The 18957-nt window shown below is 42.5% G+C and overlaps 1 protein-coding gene across 1 annotated transcript in view; it reads left to right on the top strand.

Moving 5' to 3' along the window:
* The window catches only part of ppp1r9a (protein phosphatase 1, regulatory subunit 9A), a 50055-nt gene that overhangs the window by 18579 nt on the left and 12519 nt on the right, over positions 1 to 18957 (top strand). Inside the window, exons 3-8 of the mRNA XM_053446737.1 lie at positions 3309 to 3441; positions 4218 to 4338; positions 8249 to 8353; positions 12725 to 12860; positions 16206 to 16358; positions 18329 to 18382. Coding sequence (XP_053302712.1) covers positions 3309 to 3441; positions 4218 to 4338; positions 8249 to 8353; positions 12725 to 12860; positions 16206 to 16358; positions 18329 to 18382 — 702 coding nt within the window. The remainder of the gene's footprint in view (positions 1 to 3308; positions 3442 to 4217; positions 4339 to 8248; positions 8354 to 12724; positions 12861 to 16205; positions 16359 to 18328; positions 18383 to 18957) is intronic.

Raw genomic sequence — 18957 nt, 5'->3', positions numbered from 1 at the left:
AAAGCTGGTGTCGGTCTGAATTCCGCAGTGGAATTTATAAATGATGACACAACGCTCTACCCAGAAGCCACCCCTCGTCCCGTCACCCCCCGCACCCCCACCCCACTCCTCCTGGACGCAATTTCACGAACAATTTCCATAGTTCATGTCTGAAAACAGCTTTAGACTCGGATCTGTGGATGATTTGTATGTTTAGGCGAGAAGACATTGATTTCACACCGTGAGTAAAGCAATTAAGGTTTGAATGGTCTGACAATGGTGTTTGCTGGAGGATCAGTTTATTGGATTATGTGGGTCAGCACGTTGATGCTTGTCATATTACATTTGGTGAGGAAGTCAGGTTTTGGTTTGTCTCTCTGGTGGTCGGCCCTGCAAAGTTTTGCAATGTGTTATCGTCTCCACATTGTGTGAAAAGCAAAGTACGACAATTTCTGAGTGGCTGTCATTGGCTACATGTGTGATCAACAGCAGCACTTAGTCGGCTCCAGCTGTCGGGCTTGTGTTTGCCAGCTTCAGTCCTGGTCGTGCCGGGTTTCTGTTCCATCTCCCTGTGGGGCGACAGGCAGCAGTATCCTGCCGTACTGCCAAGGTTAACCGCAGTCAGACTCACATTACTGGCCTGTGTCTCTCATTCTCTCTAGGTGTCTCTACCCTCTCTTACTTTAGGTCAAAAAGGGGCTTTTTTCTGTAGTCGGAGAACAAGAGGATTTTGTACGTCCTATCGCAGAAGAGAAAGATGAATGTTTCCTTCAGCTTAGAGTGAACCTGAATCATCAGTCGGCTCAGGTTGACCTTTACATTTCAGTATATGCTCTTCTACTGCTTATTGCCAGGGACACTTTTGCCCTGGGATTTTGCTCTGGGAGAATTATTACCTTCCGAGTAAATGCTTTCTGTTTGACAGTGCAATCTGTCCCCACGTGTCTCTTTCAATGTACTTCTGTCTATTTATTCTGTCATTCGTCGCCTCCCTCTCACTTCAGGTCACCATTACTCCCTTGTTTATCTTTTGCCCTTTAGCTGTTGTTCTCTCCCTCCGTCTTGATTTTGCTTCCCCTCCTGCCCTTTTCCAATCTTTCTCCTTCACTGCGCCTCCTCCGTTTCTTCTTCGCCCGCCTTCGCTCACAGATCCACATTCATCTGTCCTCATCCTCCTTCCTGACCTCCCCTCTCCCTCTCTTTCTCTTTCACTCCCTCAAGTGACTGGCCACATGCTAATGTATTTGTAGATAGGACACAGTGACTGAGAGAGGCCATTAGAGAGTGAACTGACTGCCAATGGCATCCAGGAAGTCCAGGACAGTGGGAGTGCTGCCGTTAGCATTTGCCAACAGTATGTGCACGTGTGTGTGTGTGTGTGTGTGTGCGTGTGTGTGTGTGTGTGTGTGTGTGTGTGTGTGTGTGTGTGTGTGTGTCTATACACATGTTTTAATGACTGCTGAATGTCTTAAATTTTTATTTTAATATTTAATATATGCACAACAATATATATATATATTGTGTGTATAAGTGTTTTACTGATTGCTGAATGTCCGTGAGGCTTATATTTAATTCATATTTCTATATTGCCATGCACAACTTTCTATAAATTTTGTGTGTGTGTGTGTATGTGTGTGTGTACATCCAATAATTCATAATGCAGGGCTGTTGATCACACTGAATGATTGATGACAGCAAGGTCATGGATGGAGCTCAGGCAGGCTCGAGCGGACCAAAGAATAAAAACTAAGCCTGGCAGCATCACGCTACGTCAATGTGTCCGAGCTGTTTATGTACAACCAGCACACTGTTCATTCAGCAGAGCAGCAGTTACTGATTTACTCCAGTTCTCCTTATCGTTCTGATCTCCTGGTGAGGTATTAGTCAAACCCGCATGGCCCCGTCATGGGCTTTAGCTCCACATGAAAATGTGTTGCTAGCAGCATCGACAGGCATTTGTCATGCATTTTGTTATGTTCTGAACTTGTTTGCCCTCATCATTGTTATCGTTCACAGTTCCAACATGATATAAGAATATGTGATAACATATGCAGTGTTGATTTTCATATTTGTCGTGACCTGGCACAGCTTTTAGATCTCGCTACTCACATGCATACCAAGTGATTTGCATAAATCTGGCCCTGGGCAATAATCAATACATGTGATGTGACATGAAGCCTCATTGATCTCTGGTGAGAATATATTTCCTCTTTCAGTGGAATCAAAGAGGTCAGGGCACCGAGGAGCCGGTCGACGGCTGCTGACGCGCTCGGTGACACTGTATTAGGGCGGACATGACAAGATGTCATCCGCATCCTCGGCTCAACTTGCAACGGTTTATTTTTCTCATCTAGTGTCGTCGTTGATGCATGTGATCAGAAACGAGCAGCATGCAAAAAACCTTGATAATGATAGACGTCATTGAGCGGGATATTCTCACCTTGGAATCCTTGTTTGTAGGAGACAAGACCATGTGGCAAATGTCACTAGCTTTTCAGATTTGAATCCATCAGTGTGGGTGTGCAGGGGTCTGTCTGAATCGGAGACATTCAGACAGCCGGGATGGCTCTGTGAACATTCATGCATGTCTTTGGTATCCACGTAAACACTCTTGCACACCTTTACTCAGCACCAGCAGCTAGCGTTCCTGCAGCAGACCGCACTACGCTGTGACAGCAGCGTGCACATTGGTGCCAGCTCGTGCACAACACCCTCCTCCTCCCTCCTCGCTGCAGGGAGCAGTTTGAGCGCTCGGCTGGGGCGAGATGCGAAGTGACAGCTGACTCTTGCAGAGGAGCAGAGGTTCCTGTGAGGTCCTCGCAGCTGAGAGGGAGAGAAATGCATCGCTCTGCATCCTCCATCGCCTCATTAGATTGGGCGGCATTGAAGTGTGTTGTGTTTTAACACTCTGATTAGCCCTGGCTTCGTTATAATGGGTTTCGTTTTTCACAGGGTTGATGGATTTTTGTGCAGAGATCGGTTGGAAATTGATGCTTAGGTTCAAAACGTAAAAGCTTCTATTTAATCCAAATTTGGAGATAAGCAGCATTACTCTGTCACCCACACACAAATAACTGTTATTATCAAAACCATTTTGTGTTGTCATTATCACTTTGTATGAGTTGTAATTGATGATCAGTGTAACTCGATTCATGCTAAATGAAAACATATTCTTCTATTTAAATCTTTAAGTCCCTCTTAGTACAGACCCGGAGGCGTCCTGATGTGGTGGCTGTAACGGGTCCGATTTCTCTATATTTGGTTGTGTGCCGTTAACCCCTTGTGCCGTTAACTTCTGTGCCGTTAACCCCTTGTGTTTGTTATCCCAGGTGTTCAACACTTACTCCAATGAGGACTACGACCGGCGTAATGAGGAGGTGGATCCCGTGGCGTCCTCGGCTGAGTACGAGCTGGAGAAGAGGGTGGAGAAACTGGAACTCTTCCCTGTGGAGCTGGAGAAAGGTGTGAAAGACGAGCTAAGAATATTGTATCATGTCCATCTTAGGCAGGAGAAAGAATCCCTTTACGAAAGGAATTACACTTGGGATGTTTCTATTTTATTTTATTTTTTCATTTCATTTCATTCATTTCTGTATTTCTTAATAAACTCCTCCCAATTATAACTTTAATTTCAGGCTCTGCCTTTCACGATAAGACCTTATTTCTTTGAGAACCCTAAAACATGCATTTTACTGCTGTTTGCCATCATGTTGCAAAACAGCACTTCAATGCAAATCCCCTAATATCACGCTGAAAGACCCTGTCGTGCACAGTTTGTCCTACTTCTCTGAGCATGAGGAGATGTGTTACTGCCTCCCCTGCACTCGTCTTGTCCTGTTGAGCTTATCCTGTGTAGAAATCCAACACTGCCAGGGGCCTTAAAATAGAATAGAATGACTTTACGTTGCAAGATTTCACCATCCACTCCCCGTTATGTAATTCTAACAGCTCGTGAATAATTACTGCAGGACGGAGATGGAGAAATGCTACAATGAAAGGGAACTTCCCATCCAGCTCATTTCCTATTCATGTGAAGGCCAGCGGGTCTATAGTAAATGTATCTTCCTCTTCTCCATTAATAAATCAGTTGTTCTTCTTTGTGAGTTTCTTTTTTACTCATATCCACCTGACATCACTTCACTTGGAGCCGTTTTTTTTTGGTTTCATCAAGTGGATCCAACCAAACCTTTGGGAATGTTGCAGCCTAAAGTGCTTTGATATCTTCTGTTTGTGTCCAGATGACGACGGCCTGGGCATCAGTATCATCGGGATGGGCGTCGGTGCTGATGCTGGCCTGGAGAAACTGGGCATCTTCGTCAAGACCGTCATCGAGGGCGGAGCTGCTGAGAGGGACGGCAGGTGAGAGCCGCCGTCTGATTGGCTCTTACGTGCGTTTGTGAGAGATGAGTCTGGAAAACACCTGAAATCTCAGATTGTCCCCATCTCAAGATCCACATACTACTCAAAGATATAATATGAATTAATATCTCTAAAAGCAAATAGACCTGTTATATCTTTGTGTACTGACATTATCATTCCCACAACTCCCATGATCCCACGCTGCTTGAGACATCAAACTGGATTATTTGTTGTAGTTTAGATTGAGATCCCTGGTGGCCGGAGTTACATGCTCTGCGTTAAATGCAGAAAAATAAACTATTAATCAGTTATTTACTTTCTTCCAACCACATTAGCACACGTACGCACACCCAGTCACACTCTGTACCCGATTTAGTGGCAGGGGTTTAGATTAGAGTCATTGGGAGCGGAACAGTCTGGTACACAAGTCACAAGTGTGTCACGTTGCTTTAGATTGTGTTACGTCTCTCGTATGCTGCGTCATTAATTTTGCAAGAATTAGTTTGCACAAAACGAGCGGCAACAATAGGCTTCTATTTAGACAGTGAGTCTCTCCCTGTCCCTGGATGGTGTGTCTGTCTGTTGTGAGGGAGAAACTGCGTCTGTCTGTGTGTGTCTTTATGCATTGTAAAACGTTAACAGTGCAAAGTAAACACTGAGCAAAGGTAGAGGAGGAAATGACAGCAGGTGAGCAGTGCGTCTCTGCCTCTAAACCCCCAATATCTACCTATTAGTGTGTCTGTGTGGTTCATGCTCCCTCTAAACAGATTTATAAAATGATAGGCTCGTCCATTGAAAGCAGCGTGAGAGCAGTAAGTGCCGTAAGCTCCGGGTACTCTATTGCACCGGGGGTTGTTTGCAGTAGGTGTGTTTTCTTTAAGGATTAATTTTGTTTCGGTTATACAGAAGCCAGGGCTGCCATTTTCACCGGCGCATGAGAGTGAGAGATTAGTTTAAAACGTAGTGAGAGTGCAGGGACATGGGGAGTGAGGGGGGGAAAGTAATGGCTTAAATTCAAAAGTGAGAAAATTTGATCCTGTTCTAAGATGACAGTTCCAAAAAAGTCTAATTTCTCTCGGTGAGTGGGAGAAAGTCTGAGAAGTTGAAAAGATCAGAGGGAGGGCTGTGCTAAAGCTCTAGTTGATTATGTGTCTACTAGAAGGTTTCAGCTTCATTTGTTAGAGCTGAACAAAGATTTAAACTGTGTGTCAGTTCTCCACATGTAGCTAACAGCTGCTATGTTAATGATTAATGGATTAATGACTCAAAAGACAGAGGTCATATTAATATTATCATTACTATAATTTGAATTTATATAGCACCTTTAAAGGGACCCAAGGTCTTTTCACAAAAAAAGACCTTGTAAAGACCTATGTCTGAGAGAGCAACTTTGAGCATGTTAGCATGCTAATGATAGAATCTCTGTTCTGCAGTACTGCCTCACAGTGATCCTAACTTAGCTGCAGATGCTAAGTGTTGTTTGCTTTAAGCCTCCATACTATATTTGTAAACTGTGCATGTGTGCAATAACAAGACTGAAGAATATGCAATGAATATTCATAACTTTCATTCATTCTATAGTTTCATAACTATAGTTTCACAGTGATATTGCATAGATCCCTGTAGTAATCACTTTTCCTTTAAGTGAGATCCTTTCTCTTCCATGTTTATCTTTTAGTAAATTATTGATCGTTTATTTAAGCAGTTTCTGATAGCTCCAGTGTTTATCCAATACAGGTCGTAATGCATAAAGTATATATTAACATTTCTGTTAAATAATCATAAAGTATGAATTGTTCTATTTGCACACAAATATATTTGTGGTTTTAATTGTCACCCCATATGATTTCCTTGTAGAAATATGTCAAATGAAACAGTTATAGACTTTAGTGTATACATGATATTAACAACACAGACTACTGTGAAAACTCCTCACAGTGCATGTGATTTCGACAAATACTTCCCTCTGACATCCTTTGTAAAATGTGTTCGTGTATTTGAGCTTTATATTGTGTAGAATATTGCAATACTCCCTCTACTAAGAAGAGAGTCATCGTCCATTGTGAATCAGCAGCTGCAGTGTCTCTGTGTACTCTGTTGAGATGAGTTCGAGGTGTGGATGTGTGTTTGTGTGTTTTGATTTCTTGCTTTATCTTCCTCTGTTGTCACTGGTTTTTATTGTTGGCTTCACTCGGCAGCTGTTAACTGGACCCGGCCTCACTAAACCAGATTAAGACGTTTGAAGGTCAGAAAGGCATCTGAGCTGCTGAGTGACAGACAACCAGCTTGCTCTCAGTCTGTGTGTCAGCCTGATGTGTCTCTATGACAGCTCTGGTTGATGTGTTGAGTGTCTCAGTCATATTAAACGAGTGACAGGCTGAGAAAGACCACTGGTTAGTGCAGGTGTGGATGCTGCCATCAGAGAACATTGCCTGGTTTTGGACTTTGCAGGATCCATTTTTTTTTTTAAAGCTGTTAAATTGGGAATTGTGGATGTCTGTTCATTTTAAGAGCTTAAACCATTCCAAGTACTAATAGCAAGGATATCTCAGCCTCTGCTACACTGGCCGCTCTTTAAAATAAATAAATAAAAGTGTTATTCTGGATCAGTTGAAAAATAAATTCATAGAATACGTTCAAATTCAATTGTAGTCCCATCATGTATTCGGGCTAGGTTAGGTTTTCATAGATTATTTCAATGTTTATCGACATTGTTTTCAGTTATTCAATTTTTTTCAGAAACTGTAGAAAGCTAAAATTGTCTAAGATTAATAAAATCGATAATGTCAAAGCAAAGGCTGGTAATCCTGGAGGGCTCCGCTCCAACCAATTCCTCCCAGCCCGTCCCAAATCGGCCCCACATCAAAGCTACGCCCCAAAAACACACAAACGACCTCTGACTGACAACTGATAGAAGCCGACTTATCTGTGACTCGCCTGCTAACTTCTGACTATTGTCTCGCTCTCTTCCTGGCTGAAGATCCCAGTCTGAGGCATTAAGAGCACTGGCAGGGAGCCCGCAGGCCGGCAGGTTGTTAAGTGACAGACAGATACGCCAGTCGTGTTTATCCCAGTCCTGCGAAGGCCACAGGCTTTTTTCTCTGTCTCCTTCAGACAACTTTATTTATTAAATAGTTCTCTGGACAAAGAGGGTTTCAACAGATACAAAAACAAAAAGTGTTTTGGAAACAACCTACTTTTCTATGCTTGTGAAGGAGCTACTCATTATTATCAGTGTCATGAATCCTTATTCTCCAAAGCAGTTGTTCTGGTTTGATTATGCCATGTATATATAATACAATAAATATGTGATAATAAGAAAAGATGTTGAAAAAACTAGAGACCATGTTTGTTTTAATCATGTGAAAAAAAGTCATTAAAACCTTCAATTCAGAACCTTTTTTTTAATCTGGTTATTAAGCAGATTTAGAAAGAACATCTAGTAAGAGCATCTATTTTAGTTTATTTTGTCTAACAAGGCCTGTGTTATGAACAGAGGATCATGGGGAGTTTAATTTCAGGTCAAGAACAGAAATGGGGGCCGCGTCGAGGCTCAGGGCAAAAGGCGAGCTGTCCTCCGTGTCCTCGCTAGAACCTCCTCGTCCCTTTTGAGCCTCATCTCTTCTGTCTCTCGTTCAGGCAGTAGTCTGGAGCCGTCGCAGTGGAAATTCAGGACCCAAAGAGAGTCTGGCACTGTTGTTGTTTTTAAAATAATGTGCATATGCATGATAGGCCAGTTTGTTTGTCTCTTTGCCTCTTGTAGTAGTTTCCCTGTATCAGCCTCAGTGTGTTTAGATTGTTATTGATGTGGACTCGTCATTTTCAGACAGGAACAATGTGTGTTATATCACGATATCCTCTCAGCTCACATGTACTCACCTAATGATATTTTAATACGTCTCCGCTTCAGGATAAAGGTGAACGACCAGATCGTGGAGGTGGACGGGACCAGTCTGGTGGGCGTCACCCAGAGCTTCGCCGCCTCCGTCCTGAGGAACACTTCAGGAGTGGTTCGGTAAGACACGCACATGCAGACACACACACACACACACACACACACACACACACACAGTCTCATAAACCACATAAAAACTGGAATTATTTCAACATAGTCTTTCAAGAAATTGAACTAGAATTGAAATCTAATCTAATCAAATTATCAGAACTCAATGTACACAAAAACATTAAAGCCCCCAAAAACAAATGATCATCAGAGTGGTGTCACATATTTTCATATAACAACACAATGTCTGAAAATGTCCTTTGAACTCAGCCTTGATCTCGCCTTTCAGTTTTCACTGCTCAGTAGCACTGCTTGTTGAAATCCTGAATGCTCCTCGTCCTGCTGTCATGGTGCTAAAGTCGCGAAGCAGCCACTTAAGCAGCCGCGCTCAGTGCCGTTCTGTTTTGGCAAGAAGCTTCACTTCATTATCGTATCTGAGGAGATATGGGAACACAATATGTGACAAAAGTCTGCTTCGTTTGACAGCCGAGCAGTTTCTGGCAGGGGTCCACACAGGGAGGGGGGGGGGGTGCAGGGAACACACACACACACACACACACACACACACACACACACACACACACACACAAACACACACACACACACACACACACACAGAAACACAGAAACACAAAGACACAGAGGAAGGCTATGATTTGGACAGCCCGTGCTGTCTTTGGCAGCTCTGTGAACCTGCCATCACAGATTTCAGTCGGATCTTGGTTCAGTGTCGTCGGCTGCATCAGGGCTGCTTAAAGGGAATACAAATTTCGAAAAATTATGGTCATATTATTTTGAGAATAAAGTTGTAACATTTCAAGAATAAAGTAAGCATATTATGAGAAATTAAAATTGGAATATTACGAGAAAAGAAGTCATAAATTTACTCGAATAAGTTGTAATTTTAGGCTGTGTGTCATTTTTTAATGGAGGAAATTCAGTAGATCTGCATGTTGACTGCATTAGAATGAGGAATGTGTTAAACTATAGGAATCTTGATGGTGACTATATCTATCGGGAATGAGCCTCGCAACAGGAAATTCAATTTTTTTCTCAGAACTCCTTTTTGCACCTTCGCATTCCCGTGAAGCCTCTTGTTCCTTGTCATGTTTCTACCGGAGTTAACCATACACTGCTGTTGAATAATCTAGAGGCCTCTGTGGTTTACACCCTCAGTCCTGTTCTGGTCACCACGTTCTCTGTGGGATGAAAGACATGTTCAACTGTATCAGAACAGACACATGCTGATTACTGAGCTAATATTGACAAGGGGGGGCGGGGGGTTCTCCACATACCAGGATGTGGCACTGTAGGTGAGGCAGCCTCGACACGGTTCAATCTGCCACATGTCTACCTCTCTAGCATGTATAAATAGATTCACATGAGTAGTGAGGACATTTATATTAATGTTAATATTTGAAATTAAACATATGAAAATACAACAATGTTTGTGATGATAATTGTTGCTTCTGCAGAATCCGCAGATCAATTTCTCTCGTACTACTTCAATCTTCCTCCATCGTGTCTCACCCACTCACTCCTCCACCTCCTCCTCTTCCTCCTCTTCATCCTCCTCCTCCTCCTTGGTAAATCCTTCCCTCTCTCTGCCTGATCACCAGAGATTTCATGCCCAACTGTCCTAGATTTGCCATTTTAGCTATATTTAACCCCGAATTCAGGCAGCAAATCATCCTGGAGCTCTAAAGGGAAACACAAGAGAAAAACTGTATGCACTCTGGGTAATATAAAATGACATCATTTCACTCAAGGCAGATAGTTCCGGGATTTTGGCCAACATGGCTTGATGCACCTTTATTGGCTATAAATGCACTCAAGCTAATATTCTAAAAAGGGCAAAGTTGACATGAATTTATAGCAGTTTTCACTTTATAAAATATATTTTTTCCCACAATACACCTGCTGCTCATTTTATTGTGACACACATAATCATTTGTTCAGGTTTTTTGCACCTAAATCCACAGATTCTACTTTCGGAAGATACGGCTGCTACTGTCAGATACTTTCTATTCATTATAACACATTTTATGATTTTATTTTCCTCTCTTTAACAGGAAGTGGTAAAAACAGGGAAAATACAGAATAACACCATCCTTATCCTTTATTAAAAATTTCACAACCAACAGAAATAAACATTACTACTCCAACCATGGTTGACCGGTCATATCTGTGAGTAGCCAGTGGTGACATCCTCAAATACCTGTTGACCCGATGATGAGAACATGTGTCCTGTAGCTTTCCCTCCTTCCTTTAGTTTTATTTCCATTGCCAATCAGTAGCAAACACCCCGCTCCTGCAACTAACTGTAACTGTGCCGCGAGCCCTGTCTTTATCAGCGGTGCTAAGTGAGATGAGCAGTGAAGGTTTCTGCCGTTAGAGTCGAGGCAGCGCTGTGTGTGGCTGGGAGCCCCACTGGGACGCGGGGAGGAACTGAGACAGGCTCCCCATGCGTGAGTAGGAAGGCTGTTTCCAGGTCAGCTGCTCCTCAGACCTCCATGCTGTCCAAAGGCTTGTTCAACTACAGCACTTAACTTAGACAGGCCCCTCTCTATCTCCTTCCCTTTTCCTTTCTTTTTACTCTCTGTCTCCGTCCTGCCCTTCAGTTGTTCCTTCACATGTAAATCAAACACGCCTCTCTGCTGGAGCGTGAGGCCTCCTCTTCTTCCCCCTTCAGAAATATAAGAGAAAGAACGAGCTCTCGGGAGCTGAGTTCACTTGATTAGGTTCCGTCGCGAATCCACTCCCTCTCTCTTTCTGTCTGTCTCTCCCTCTGACACACACATGCAGCTGATAGGAGCAGCCTCATACATAGACAGTCACAGGACCCCTGCTGGGTTTGAGATTTCCTGGACTAGGTCGGAGAAATTCTTTGCTTTAAATCAGGATTACGAGGAGAGAACTAGAATGGTGCTCAGAGGAGAGCATACACCCGCCAACACTCCTCCCTATGATTGTCTACTTCTTATTATATATTAAAGGAAAAGTGTTAGACTTTTTCCCTCAAGCTTTATTCATTATTTCACAAGAAAATGAAATAGAAAATTCCTTCATATTCATTTGGACATACTGCACTTCAAAGAAATGTCCAAAACATGGATACCTTCCTTCATCGACATTGCCTCAGCTACTTATTGGTGGTAGTTATTAGTTCCAGTTAGTTACCATAAAACAGCTGAAAAAATACTTATACCCCATGGAACTATTTTATTGGATCTGCAGCAGGAGGAGCACACAATTCTTTCAGATATATGATCATGACTCTATTTGTCGTACTGTCAAAGACAAACTGTTTACTATTTACTATTTACTGATAGATAGATAGATAGATAGATAGATAGGTAGATAGATAGATAGATAGATAGATAGATAGATAGATAGATAGATAGATAGATAGATAGATAGATAGATAGACAGACGGTTGATAGATAGATATATTTCTCCTTTTTGTCCACTGCCGAATGTGAAATGCACTGTAGCATTATCCCATGTATAACTCCAGTAGTGAGGAGTCAGTAGCCCACAGTCACAGTCTGTAGCTTTCTCCATTCAGGCCCATGCCAGGCTAATAACAGGCTGCCTGGCCGAGCTCGCTGTCTTCTCACATTATTATGTGGGTCCCGTCCCACAGCCCTGCCCTGATACGTCAGCAGTTATCGCTGCCGTTGCTATGTGGGCTGTGGGCCTCGGCTGCTGTCACACTGCTGTGGTCATTTCTCTGCATGAGCACGCACACACACACACACACACACACACACACACACACACACACACACACACACACACACACAAACACACACACACAAAAACACACACACAAAAACACACACACACAAACCACTACCACTAAGAGGGTCACAAGAAACTGGGGCAAAAATGTAGGAAATAACACGTCATGTTTTCTTACAGGAGTTCTATCAGATATGTAACTGAATGTCTGAAATCTATCCAAGCCTTAATTAGTCATCATAAAAATATATAGTTTTTATTCATTTAAAGTCACTGTCCCATTTTTAAACATCTTCAGTGTATGACATTATCAAAATCTATTACTATAATAAAATAGATTTAGATGTTTATTCTTAAACTAGGATTCATTAGAGACTACACTTCCCATAAGTCATTCAGTTTCCTCCAGCAGCGTAAACTGTGGGTTCCATTTCCCAAGTTGTGACGTCATTATTCCGACTTCAGTGTGTTCATGGACAGTGCAAACAAGATATGTTGTATTTATGTGTTTTAGACCATACAATGATATACCGACAACATAATTGTTTATTCATGGAATCAGACCTCATGTAATTGTGTGTGTAAGTGTGTGTGTGCTTGAGTTGCCAAATGTGTCTATAACAATGTATCTGGTTGCAGGTTTGTGATTGGCCGCGAGCTTCCAGGCCAGCAGAGTGAGGTGGCCAGTCTGATCCAGCAGACCCTGGAGCAGGAGAGGAAACAGAGAGAGCTGCTGGAGCAACAGTACGCCCAGTATGATGCTGACGATGACGAGGTAATGACCACACAACGCTTCGCTGTGACAGAACCGTGCACAAGATAGGAGATTATAACCTCGTGCACTCGAAAGGATGAAAGTATAAAGGTGAGACGCCTGTCACCTAATCTGAAAGAACAGACTCTTTAAACTAAAGCTCATAATATCTGCTTTTATTTGAAGTTCTTATAGATGACATGACAAAATGAGGCTTCCAGTTGTCACTTAATGTAAATCAAGTCCCTTCTCGTGACAGCTGAACTGAAGTTTTAGCTTATTAACTCCATAAAACTGACTGACGGGTGGCTCTGATGCTTCCGCGCACACACACACACAAACACACACAAACACACACAAACACACACAAACACACACATATTAAGAGGATGGCATGTCAGTCCTGGAAACCATGATACTGCTGCTTACTCACAGCAAGTTTAATCCACCAGACACTGAGCTCATGGCCTTGCAACCCTTACTATGTGTGTGTGTGTGTGTCTGTGTGTCTGTGTGTGTGTGCCCTGTAGACTTGCATGAACACACAGAATATATAATATACAGTAGTCATGTAAGGACGCACCACGGTAAAGTCAATCAGAGCCTCCTCACTCACACACACAGGAGCAGCTGCACTCATGCGTAGCTCGACACTCACTCAGGCGTCTCCACCTCTATCTCCATCAGCCATGTTTGAAGTCTCTCAGTTTCCTGGTGGATGGTGGATTGAGAGCTCTCATGCATAAGGAACTCTCCTCCCGGTCCCTGGAAGCTGATCCCACCACCAATCCCATAATCACAGCCACATCCACATGTATCACTGACAGCTCTCATTACCGCTGCTACAGTGAGTCAAGGCTGGAATTGAACCATGGAGACACGCAAGACACCTCCATCATCTTCCTGTTGTCATCAGGTTCAAGTGAAACATGAGTTTATGATCACCTCGGACCCCTGATCCCCACAAGGGCACATAAACATAAGAGTGGTGGTTTAGATAAAATTGTTTATCCATATATATGGATTACAAACGACTGTAAAAACACACTTCAACTCTGCCACTGCGGAGCACCATGGCGTCCATAACAGCACAACTGCCGAATGGGTAAATAGTTACAAAACCATTACAAAGATCTATGGAGCAATAAAAGGGTTCATCAATATTAATGTCTCTATAAATATTATATCAAGTTCTCACCGTGTGGACGTGGAGGCAGGTTATTTCTCACTCTGCCTGGTAAGATGTGACGGACTGGGCCTCGAGTCCCAAGAGGAAAAGATCCTCCTTCAGTTAGCGTTACACATCGCACCCACACGTCAGCCCGTGTGCGTGTTTGATCACACACTTGCCCATCTGTCGGCAGTTAAATATGAACACACGTATGAGAAAACATGGATACACAGTGTTTTTTATTTAAGTTTTTCCTGACAGCCCCCCGAACAAAACGACCTGAAAATGTCTGAGTGAGCCCATGTGAGAATACAGCAGGAACATTTCAGAAAGATTCACAGCGAGCAAGTGCATGTGTTGATGAAGTTTCTAACGCGGGAGGGACGTGAGACTGGAAGAATACAAATATCTTGAGGTGAAAAATAGTTTTTTTATAATCGTGGGAGATGCAGACACAGATGTCAAACTGGAAAGAAAACAAGATTTCGAGAGCTTTCGTCGATGATCTGTAAACAAACACTTGAGAGTAATGTAATTCATACGTCAAGTGTTGCCTCCTGAAAATGGTCTGACCTAGAAAGTCTCCCGCTGCATTCTTCATATGTGAAAGCCAACCTCTGGAAAATGTCCAGACCCTATTTCCCAGATAGTGTCTTCAAACAGCTTGAGTAAAAGAATCTCAAAGTGGCTCCTTTTTTCTGTCTTCCTCCAGTGAAAGCACCAGTAACAGCCTCTCAAACCAGCACTGGCTGTAAGTCATTATGCCAACATCACACTGGGATTAGACCTTTATTCGTGGAGCCGCTCGTCACACACTGAACCCTCTGAACAACAGGACTTCTCCTCAGATCTTCCTTTTTATCCCCTGGTTCTTCATGCGTGTGGTGGGAGGTGATGCATTTATCTTATGCAAATTGGTGTGTGACTGCCCCGCGTGTTCAACAGCTAACTCCACCTTCCGTAAATGGGACCTCAATGGTTGATGCCGACGCCATGGCAACAAACAAGCCTATTATGTAAATGGCGCTCCGCAGACGAATCAGGCCAGAGAGCTTTAATCTGGGCGGAAGATAGATGGAGGGACGTGCAGGGGAATGAGATGTGGAGAGGATGTAGGCCAGGATGATGAGAGAGATGAGACTGTGTGTGTGTGTGTGTGTGTGTGTGTGTGTGCGAGTGAGTGTGTGTATGTGTGTGTGTGTGTGTGTGTGTGTACTACATATATGTCAGATGAAGGCAGAGAGACAGATAGCTACGGGAAGATTCATTGTGGATGGATCGAGGCAGAGAGAAAGATCCGGAGACAAGTGCATAATACTGCATACATTATAGTTTTATTTCTTTTTATATTTTATATATATATATATATTTACATGTAGGTGATAAAATAAAGTGATTAAATATGATACATAGTAAGATATAAAACAAGCCATCACCTCGGAATGGTTGGTCGTAATGATGAAAGTAAAATAAGATCACATGGCCTGATGCTCAGACGGAGACTGGGATGTTTTCATGTGGCTCCACTGGAAACATCAGACTGTGTTGGTCGTCAGCCAGAGAGTTAATCAACCATCAATTTAGAGCCGCTGCCTAATGGCTGGTGCCAACATTCATTATGCAGTGTTTTCAGAGCCAGGGAACAGACAAACTGGCTTGAATACAGGCAGCCTAATGTCGTACATTAACGTCAAAGCCTAAAACAATGTGGGGATTTTAATTTTCGTCCGAAATCGTTTCTATGAATCCTAAATTAAATGATTAGTTCTATGAGAGACACTAACAGACTCTTACCTTAATAGTTTTGACCTGTTACCTCCTTGACTAATTTGCACTTATAACCAAAAAGTGACACTGACATTTTGCCAGAATAACTTATCTCGTATTTAATTTGGTTGATATGACACTCGCGGCTCACCAGGCTGACAGACCAATTCATTGTTTTAAATGTTTTAGGAAGTGGGTTCACTACTTGTTATATAAGCAGTGGCATTAAAATGGCACCACCCGCGTAAAAGATAGGATGGCATAAATAAATCGGAACATTACTTTTTTGGAAGTAAAAGTAAAATGAACCTGGATTTTCATCCTTAAAGTTTTTCAAACAGCCGTGTCTTATATCTGTTGAGGACCCTCACTTCCTTGCACTGTGCTTTTTGTCCAACGTGTATCTGACTTTGCGTCTCCTCTCACAGCAGACGGGAGAGTACGCCACAGACGACGAGGACACGGGGACAATGGTGGCAGACGGAGAGAAGAACATCGAGGTGTTTGACTTGCCAGAGACAGAAGAAGTCTTGTCTCCGTCGGAGTTGGACGCCACTAAACTCTACCAGAAGTTCCGAGAGGTAAACTCAGATACTTCCTCATCAGGGGTTTACTCCTGCCTCCTAATTATCCCCATGTAACAAAAAATGCATTGCCCAAAAAAAGGCTAAGGCATTTTTCTGTTTGATCACTGCTTGCTTTGTGGAATATCTTGTAAATATATGCACGCACCCTCTAGAACAACAAAAGGCACATACACAGCTCCGTCTGCTTTACTCAGCAGATTTATATTCTAAGATCCACTTAACCTCCTTAATTCCTAATCTGGACGATTAGAGGTGTGAATACAAAAGCAAATTTGTCTCCAGACCTTGGCAGCTCTTCACACAGTCCGCCTCTGAGAATAGAAACTTGTTGAACTTCTGCTGCTGCGGCGAACAAAGACCTCCCCCAAAAATTGCGGCTTTAAAACCGAATAGGAATTCACTGGCTGTTCGGCAGTTTATGCTTTTGAGGCTCCTGCAAAGCTGCTAGTATTGATTGAACAATCTGACACCGCTGGCACCATAACACTTCAGCCTTTCTGACTGCCACACACACATTAAACAAATGGCTCCGGCTGCACTGCAGGCACCGCGGGGGAGATTGAGTGAGAGTATATAATGCCAGGTCTCAGGATGAAGGCAGTCGTTCCATTTTCTCTGTACCTGCACCTCCGTCTCTCCATAATGTAGCTTTTACCTTTCTTGTATAAAGGTCTCTCGTCTTTGCTGTTTCAGAAACACTTAAAGAAAGAAGGCAGGCAGCAGGGGAATAAGCCTCAGAGTAGAAATAGTTTTGTATTGCAAATATTTGACCAAATGTAGAATTCAGACTTTGACACTTTGACTCGTTGCTTAAGCTCCACAGCAGATTCAACAACACCCAGCTGCATGGCTCAACACTGATTCCAATTCAGGATGAGCAGAAATAGCAGATACACGTTCCGCTTAGCTGGGAAGAAATATGTTTTTAAATAATGGCAGTTTATCAAAAGTAGAATCATAAATTTTGATGTAGTTGTAAGAAACATGACAAGGAGCTCAAGTGCGATTAAATCTAAGTGGATCTTCGCAACAAGCAGATACAGGCTGTCTTGTCGGCCTAAGCAATAATTTATTAATAAATAAGTATTATTTTCATCATAAAAATAGTCCAATATATATCGATTTGATCTCAGATTTGTAAAATGTTTTGCTGTTTATTTGTCATTCTCTGCTCAAAAGAAAAAGGAGCAAAGAAAAAGTCTGATAACTTAAGAAAGTAAAGAAATAATAATTATCTATATCGACTGATATGAACATTTTTGTTGATATAATATTTTGACATTTTCGCCCATGATGTGTCTAAATGTAGTGAGTAAAATAATTGTCTAACTTGTTTCTCACCTGCTCGAACTTTAATTTGGTCTCTTGTTTCATATTCACTTTCCATTTCAGTTCTATCTCTTCTTTTTTTATTTCTATTCGTTCGTTATTTCTCCTCTTCTCTGTGACTGCTCAGCTTAACGTCCATGCATAACTCATCCGCTGCTCTCTTTCCCTCTCTCTCTCTCTCTCTCTCTCTCTCTCTCTCTCTCTCTCTCTCTCTCTCTCTCTCTCTCTCTCTCTCTCTCTCTCTCTCTCTCACGCGTTTCACTTCAGAAAATATGCAAAGACTTTTTGTCTTAATATTTTATGAAGACGTTTTAGACACTGCAACGGAAAAAAGTGATTTAAAAAAAAAGCTTTTCCTTTCTCGTTAATGTGGATGAATTTGGGGATTTATTGCTGCATTAAAACACTTTTTTTAAATGATTTAACAATTCATCCATCCACCATCACTCGCCCGTCTTCCTCTCTCCTCTGGGAGTTCGTGTCAGTGCTGGAGCTGGGAGGCTGTCAGGGGAGGACAGGGTCGGCCGCCTCCGTCCGTCACACTGTATCGACAGCAGAGAGAGCCTGCGCGGCCGTGCATTAGATTATCTCACCGCCCTCTCTTTTCTCTCCCATCCTCTCTTTTCTCCCAACAGCTCCAGATCAAACACACAGTGACCGAGGCCGAGATCCAGAAGCTGAAAAACAAGGTAAGAGATTAAAAGTGTCAGGGCGTGGGCTGGTTGTGGGTGAGAATTACAGAAGTTTGTCGGAGTTTAAGTGATTTGTAAAATGGATGTGAGACGAGTGTCTGGACGGCTGCCGAACTGAGATTCAAGCTTTAGGAGAAGATGTTGTTCTTTAGGAGTAGGAAGCAGATTATTTTACAAAAACACGGCTATTAAGGAAAGTTTCTGCTCAAGTTGTTGTCTGGGATATCGTTAAAAAAACATTCCAGCTTCCTGTGATTGGCAGCAATATTTTCCTTAGCAGTCTTATGAAAACAAAAGGCCTGAAATAGTTTTTTATTTCAGTGTTTTTTTTAGCACCCAATGTTACAAGAGTATCTTTAGTTGTGTTTTTGTGTGTGTAGCCTGATATCTGTATGCACATGTGTCTATTTGTGTCTACATACACATCCTAAGTGTGTAGTTTTCATTCTCTGTCAGATTTGATTAATATACAAATCAATGCTAATGTGTGATGAGTCGATATGAGCCCACTAATGGGGGCTTAAAAACCTTTTTAGGGATAGTGGAGGATCCATTTTGAAAGCAAAATAAAG

Source organism: Pleuronectes platessa, chromosome 18 (assembly GCF_947347685.1).
Source record: "Pleuronectes platessa chromosome 18, fPlePla1.1, whole genome shotgun sequence".
In the NCBI taxonomy this organism is placed as follows: Eukaryota; Metazoa; Chordata; class Actinopteri; order Pleuronectiformes; family Pleuronectidae; genus Pleuronectes; species Pleuronectes platessa.
This window is presented reverse-complemented; position numbering and strand designations above follow the sequence as displayed.